Source organism: Vulpes vulpes, chromosome 1, assembly GCF_048418805.1.
Source record: "Vulpes vulpes isolate BD-2025 chromosome 1, VulVul3, whole genome shotgun sequence".
Taxonomy (NCBI): Eukaryota; Metazoa; Chordata; class Mammalia; order Carnivora; family Canidae; genus Vulpes; species Vulpes vulpes.
The window spans coordinates 16,737,853-16,745,004 of NC_132780.1; the positions used below are offsets into that span (position 1 = coordinate 16,737,853).

At 58.8% G+C, this 7,152-nt stretch overlaps 1 protein-coding gene across 1 annotated transcript; it reads left to right on the forward strand.

Moving 5' to 3' along the window:
• Positions 1 to 2,005: 2,005 nt before the first annotated feature.
• Positions 2,006 to 4,398, forward strand: CLEC11A (C-type lectin domain containing 11A). Its single transcript, XM_026013862.2, has 4 exons — positions 2,006 to 2,401; positions 2,627 to 2,813; positions 3,098 to 3,289; positions 3,707 to 4,398. The coding sequence occupies exons 1-4, from the start codon at positions 2,255 to 2,257 to the stop codon at positions 4,150 to 4,152; spliced, it is 972 nt and encodes a 323-aa protein (XP_025869647.2). The 5' UTR covers positions 2,006 to 2,254; the 3' UTR covers positions 4,153 to 4,398.
• Positions 4,399 to 7,152: the final 2,754 nt, after the last annotated feature.

Genomic DNA, 7,152 nt, shown 5'->3' on the forward strand with positions numbered 1-7,152 from the left:
TCGCTCTAGATGCATACTTACCAGCCCAGGTGGTGAGCATCTGGGCCCCGGGGAGAGAACAGCTGCCCACATTGGCACCAGCAGCGAGGGAGGCTGTGCACCCCTCTATGGTTTACAAGGACTTTCCTGGCCTCTCCAGGCCTCTCTCTGCTAGGGAGGGGTCCCCCAGGCCCCTAATAGGCACCTGAATGGTGAGCAGCCTGCCTTAATGTCACACTGTCTTCTGCTTTCTTGGAAAAGGGAAGACTGGATAAGTGGACTTCCAAGGCCCCCCTGGGGCTTCTAGCGTGCCCTGCCCTTGCTTTGACCTGGAAGCCTCTGCCAGCTGCTGCCACACTGATGCCCTCCAGCAGGTTGCGCCATCCCTTCTCTGAGCCTCAGTTTCTTCTCTTGAAGAGTGGGCTCTGCAATCCCTGGCTGCTAAACATCATGTGCGCTGGCACAACCTAGCCAGGCCCAGGCTGGGAAAGCCCTGCATGACTCACGGGTCTGGCATAGAGTGGGCATGGCATGGCCTCCTGCTTCCTTTGCCTCTGCAGCTTCTCTCCCACTGCCTTCACCACCTCCACCCTGGCTACCACCACCCCCCACCCTGGATGCCCCTGTGCCCTTGCCCCAGGGAAGTCAGGGTGCCACCTAAACACGGTGGTCAAGCCTTTAGTCTTTTGGCTAAACTGTTATCCCACCAGGAATAGCTATTTCCTTCCTTCCTTAGCAGACTGATTGAGCACCTACTGTGTGCTGGATTGGCCCTGTTCTAGCTCTGGGGATAAAGCAATGAACAAGAATGCCTGCCTTCTTTGGCAAGAGACGGGCAATAAAAAAACAGTGTCAGTTCTTGATTGTACCAACAAGATAAAATGGGGTGTTAATTGGTAGAGGTGCAGCTTCTTTTGGATATGATAGGGAAGGGCTCAGTGAGCTGAGACCTCAGTAATGAGAAGGAGCAGGGGGAAGAGCATCTAGGAGTAAAAGGCTAGTGCGAAAGCTCTGAGGTTGGAGGGAGCTTGACATCCAGGAAATAGTGAAGAGGGCAGTGTGGCTGGAGCCTGGGGGGCAAGGGGGGGCATGAGCTTGCAGAGGTACAAAGGGCCCAGCCCCCCTTCCTAGCCCCCCACTGTGCAGGCCAGGCCAGTGCTGAGGACAGTGTTTGGCTTCCCTCCTGCATGTGATGGGAAGCTGGGGGAGCAGGGGAGTGGGGAGTGACGTGATCTGATTTACGGTTTGGAAGCATTGCTCTGGCTGCGGCAAGCAGCGTGGATTGGAGGGGCTCGGGAGAAGGGAGGGGGAGAGCCAGGAGGAGGTGACTGCAGTGGTCCAGTAGAGAGATGAAGCACTTGGCTGAACGCTCAGAGCTCCGTGCACCCAGCCCTGCGGTCTGTCTACTCCACCTCTGGAGAAAGCTTCCTTGACCACCACCAGCCCTCCCTCCTCCCCTTCTGCCCTACTGTCTGTAAGTCTGTGAGGAGCTGGAGTCCCCAGCACTGCCCCACCCAGGGCCTGGCCTGCAGGAGGCTTCCAGGAAAGTACAGCAAATGAATCCCAGAGCCCTGCCTTTTAGAGTTGCATATACAGCGACATGCATGCTCTTTATACGTGTCCCCACAGACAGGGACACATACTCATTTTCATCCTGGGGCAATGACTTGAGGCCAGGAAGGGAGCTCTGGGGGCAGGAGGTGCCCTAGAGCCTGCAAACCGTGGGAAAGCCTCCTCCAGGAGGGGGCGTGGGCGATGGTGGCCGCAGGGTAATAAAAACCTTTGCAGACCCTCTAGTCTCCCTGCTCCTGAGGAGTGGCCAGGAGGAGGAGTAGGGAGCAGAGCCAAGCTCCAAGAATCCCTCTGAGGTGTGTCCTGGGCAGAGGTTGTGTCCCCAGGATCCCTTGGAGAGCCAGCTCCATCCTCTCCGGGCCATCTGAGCTTTTGGCCATGGTGGAAGAAAAGAGAAGGGCGGAAGTGAGCTCTGGAAAGTGGGAAGAGGGGGGGTATGTGGGAAGACCCAAGGCGGGATCCAGGCTTTGGAACGTTGGAGGTTTCCGGCCACAGAGGCAGGGCCTCAGGGGAGCCAAGAGAGGCGGGGAGAGAACACACACACAGAGAAGAGCAGGGACCAACAGACAAGCAGACAGTGGACACAGACAAGAGCTGGGAGGGAAGGGACCAGGGGCTAGTGATTTGTGTGCACTCCAGTTCCCAGAGACATCCCCTTCCCAGAGATCCCTCTGCAGCCTTGAGTGTTGCGGAGCCCAGTCTGATGCAGGCAGCCTGGCTGCTTGGGGCCCTGGTGGTCCCTCAGCTCCTGGGCTTCAGCCATGGGGCTAGAGGAGCAGACCGGGAATGGGAGGGGGTCTGGGGAGGCGCCCAAGAGGAGGAGCGTGAGAGGGAAGCCCTGATGCTGAAGGTGAGTTGCTTAGGACTCCCGAGGGGAGCTGGGGGTGTGGGGAGGAGGGTCTTCCAGGGTTGGGGAAATGGGCTAGGGAGAGTGATGGGACAGACTCAAAGGATGGGATGATGGGTTCAGACAAGGGACTCTGGGGCAGAGCTTACAGCTGTAAAGGGGTTGCTGGAGCGTGTGGGGCGTCAGAACGCAGCTGGGCTGCCCCTAATCATCCGTTCCCTGCCTCAGCATTTGCAGGAGGCCCTGGGGCTGCCAGCTGGGAGGAGGGATGAAAATCCTGAGGGAATCCCTGAAGACAAGGAGACCTGGGGGACCGAGGAGGACGGTCAGGGGGAGGAAGAGGAGGAAGCAACGGCAACCCCGTACTCTGGCCCCAGTCCCTCTCCCACCCCTGAGGACACCGTCACTTATATCCGTGAGTAATCGTTAGCTCCGCCCTGCTCCCAGGCCTCCGCGGTCATTTTTCTCAAAAATGTACCTTCGTTTCACTGCCCAGGACCTTTCAATTGCCCACCGCCCAGCTGATAATCCCACGTCCCTGGAGCTCCGGGTGCCTGGCCTTGCCTCCCCAAGAGCCCGAGGCCACTGGCCCCATCTTCCAGGAGTCCCGAGTGCTCCCCACCCCAACTCCATCCCCGGAAGCCCTAAGTCCCTCCAGACCCTTTGGTCCCGTTCAGCGTGCGCCCCGTCTGTCCGCAGTGGGCCGCCTGGCCGGCCTGGACGCAGGCCTGCACCAGCTGCACGTCCGTCTGCACGCGTTAGACACCCGCATGGTCGAGTTGACTCGGGGGCTGCGGCAGCTGCGGGAGGCGGCAGGCGACACCCGCGACGCCGTGGAAGCCCTGCAGGAGGCGCAGAGCCGCGCGGAGCGCGAGCACGGCCGCTTAGAGGGTGAGTCCGCATCGCGCGGGGCAGGGAAGTGGGACGATCCGGGTCAAGAGGAGGGCCGGTGGGAGGAAGGGGCCCAGAAACCTCTGGAGAGACTCAGGGTGTTAGGGGCGACTGGGTTCCTAGAGATTCGGAGGTACGGGCTTACGGGGAGCTTAGAGTAGCCGGAGGGTGAGCGCGGAGAGCGGGCGCGCCGTAGGGGAGGCCAGCTGCGCGGTGGAGCGCTGCCGACTCGGGCGGCGCCACGCCCCCTACGGTCCAGTTCCCGCAGTCTGGCCCCACCCCCAGCGGGCCTAACTCCCCGCCTCCCAGTGGTTCCGACCCCGCCCCCTCACGGTCCGCCCCGGAGGCTCCGACCCCGCCCTCTCCCCGCCCCGGAGTTGCCTGACCCCGCCCCGCCCCGCCCCGCCCCGCCCGCAGGCTGCCTGAAGGGGCTGCGCCTTGGCCACAAGTGCTTCCTGCTATCGCGCGACTTCGAGGCGCAGGCAGCGGCGCAGGCGCGGTGTGTGGCGCGGGGCGGGAGCCTGGCGCAGCCGGCGGACCGCCAGCAGATGGAGGCGCTCACCCGCTACCTGCGCGCGGCGCTCGCGCCTTATAACTGGCCAGTGTGGCTGGGCGTGCACGACAGGCGCGCCGAGGGACTATACCTCTTCGAGAACGGCCAGCGCGTGTCCTTCTTCGCCTGGCACCGCGCGCCCCGTCCGGAGCCCGGCGCCGGGCCCAGCCCCGCGCCGCACCCGCTCAGCCCCAACCAGCCCAACGGCGGCACGCTGGAGAACTGCGTGGCGCAGGCCTCGGACGACGGCTCCTGGTGGGACCACGACTGCGAACGCCGCCTCTACTACGTCTGCGAGTACCCCTTCTAGCGGGGCCGGTCCTCGCGTCTCCAGTCCAGCCCACCACTCGCCCTCTGGCTGGGCTGTTCATCCTGGAGAATGCCCTTCCCTCCCTCCCTCTCTCCCTGCCCACGGATGGAAGTGTGTACCCCCCCCCCCCCCTTGGCTGGGCGATCCCGGGGGGCCTTCTGCGGAGCAGAGAGCCCTTACTCGCCTGTGTCTTTCTTGGCATCAGGCTAGTTCCGCGCTAATAAAGCCTTCTGGAATCTGACTTGAGCTAGCAGTGGAGGCACTTTTGGTCTGTCGCGTCGAGGGGCAAGCCCTGGAAGGGCAGGACCCTGGCCTTTGGATGCCTATCCCGTTCCGTTTTTACAGATATTATTTGAGCCCCAGAATCAGAAGGATGGAGAACACACACACACACATCATCTGCTCCTGCACACAAATGCCCAAAGTACACGCATGCACACGCTGCTGACGCCTCCAGCTCCATCGTGTCCCACTCACGACCTTTGCGACACAGGGCCTGTCAGGCATTGTCCAGGCCTTGGCCTTGGTGCAGGTCAAAGAGATCTGAGAAATACAAAGGAGCTAAAGGTTCTGACAAGTCCTGCAGGAAAAAACCCATTTAATTTTAATTAGTGTATCTCAAACTCGTTCCACCAGATGGTTCCTTAGCATCATGTAATGTCAGGCCCTGCCCTACTCCCTTCCTCGACCTCAGGGGCATGTGTTGAGAAGCAAACTTAATGTATACAGCCTGGAAACTTAGGCTCCCTCCTAGTGTGCCATAAGCCAGTACCTTTCCTTCTCTGTGTCTCAGTTTCCTCACCTGAACATGGGCACAATTATCCCACCTTGCATTAACTCTTGGGAAATTCAGGTGAACCTAGAAAAGTGAGCGTTTCAAAAATGGTTGAATGAGTCACATGCTACCTTTCTTTCACTGCCTTTTTCACATCTTTGTTCCCTGAGAACACTCGGGAGTGGGCCAGCCTGGACTCTGCATTGAGGACAGTCTCTTTGAGGGAGGAGCTCTTATTCTGGAATCACCCACTGTCTTTCCCCCAATACTGGCAACATGATCCTGACCGTGACGTCATCATGGGGCCCAGGAACTGGAGTGTGCCCTGTCTGTCCTTATATCTCCATCCCTCCCTCTCCTTCAGCTGTGGTACCACCAGCCTAAAATGTCACCATTGGATCCACCGGTGGGAGGAATGAGCCATCCCTGTCATCTCAGCTCTGTCATTTCTCAGCCTCACAGTCCCCATAGATAGGAGTAACAGAATGGGGAATGGTGGGGAAGGTGGCAGGGTGGGGGAGGTGGCAGGGTGGGGGAGGTGGCAGGGTGGAGGGGTGCTCTGGTCAGGAAGGCTTCAATCAGGGAACTGAAAACATTGCTCAAAATTCTTCCCCCTCTGAACTTGTTTCCTGGAGTTGGGAAGATGCAGCAGGATGTCTTCTAGGCGACCAGAGGGCACATTAGTCAGGCATGGATGGGTATTTATCTGCTACTGCCTGGAAGGGGCCCACCATTAGAGACCTGACATTCTGAAAAATGGGTGGGTCAATGTGGAGCAGTTCAGTGGTTACCTGCCTGGACGCTGGAGCCAGACATCCTGGGTTCTAATCCTATCTCGGTCACTTACCTTTAGGAAACATAAAGTGAGATATAACCCCAATGGCTCAGTGTCCCCATCTGTACATTGCAGGTAAGAGTATCTATCTAGAAGAGTGCTGGATACTGAGAGGCCCTTGCAACATTAGATCTGGCTCTCACGTGGCAATTTTAACCTCACCCTCACCTCTGCATGCTCTGTCCAGACATTGTCTTTGCATATATGTACAGGTTCTCTCAAGAACTAATGTGTTACCCTGAACAACCCTCCCCCCTCCCTCCAGCAGGGTTAGGTGCCCCCTGTAATGTTCCAGAACGGCTGGGTTCTCTTCTGACCTAAGCCCTGATCAGCCAGACTGGAGAGCCTCGCTGGGCAGGGCTGGGTATGACCAACTCTGCGTCCCCAGCATCTCCTGGCACAGCGCAGCTCTTTGTAGGAAGGATGATGCCTGTCCCGGGCCATTTTTGGGATCTTGAGATGAGTTCCATCTCTGCTTCTCTTCCTCCCTGGCCTCCCCCAAGCTGACTCAGGAGCCTTCCCTGGGCTCCCAGAGTCAGAGGCTTTCCTCATCACCCCATCCATTACTCTAGGTCACCACTGTTTGGTCACAAGCCCAGGGACATAGACTTGGGCGCGCATAGAGAGATGGGGTGGGGGTGGGGGGCCCGCAGTGGAGGGCATTTTGCGAGCATCAATTCAGCTGTTTAAGCATCTGCCTCAGCTCCCCTGTACGCTGCATTCTAGACTGATTCCTCAGTTCTGTTCATAGGGACCCCGCCCCCTCACCTCCGAGGAGCCCTCCCACGCCTGCCAAAAGCCAGCGTTTGCCAATGCCCCCGCCCTGGCTCTCTGTGGAGCACCTGCGGTCTGAGAGCTCGGAGTCGCGGAACAGAGAAGGCCTCAGCAGCTGCCTGGGATCGATGCATGAAGAGATTGCAGGGCGGTGGTGGAAGAAGGGCTCAATCCTTGCGACGACCCAGCGGAGGAAGAAGAACCCGGCCGGCCCCGGGTTGCCAAGACTACAAATCCCAAGGGTCCGAGCGGCGGACCCTCTACCTTCTCAGAACCACGTTTCCCAGCAGCCATCGGGAACCTTACGCAAGTCCTCGAAAGTCCCGCCTCCTCCTCCCACGTGAGGCTCGCTTACATTGCCCAGAAAGCATGACAGGTCAGAACTTGGCCGTCTCCAATCAGAGTACACACCCCTTCTCCCCATCCGCCCGGCCTCACCCCAAGGTACTTTGGGAAATGTAGTCCTGTCAGGCGTCAACGGGAAGACAAACCCAAGCCTAATTCATTTAGGCTTAGACTGTAACCAGTGCTGAGACCTTTCCAAGAGTTTTTAAAAATACGGGTGAATTTTACAGATAATTGGAAACTGATAATAAGCATTTATTTAAAACATAAG

Bases quoted from the DNA above. Each gene is read 5' to 3' on its own strand.
- CLEC11A (XM_026013862.2), top strand. From the start codon at position 2,255: ATGCAGGCAGCCTGGCTGCTTGGGGCCCTGGTGGTCCCTCAGCTCCTG. The intron at 2,402-2,626 runs GTGAGTTGCTTA...TCCCTGCCTCAG, and splicing joins GGGAAGCCCTGATGCTGAAG to CATTTGCAGGAGGCCCTGGG. The intron at 3,290-3,706 runs GTGAGTCCGCAT...CCCCGCCCGCAG, and splicing joins CGAGCACGGCCGCTTAGAGG to GCTGCCTGAAGGGGCTGCGC.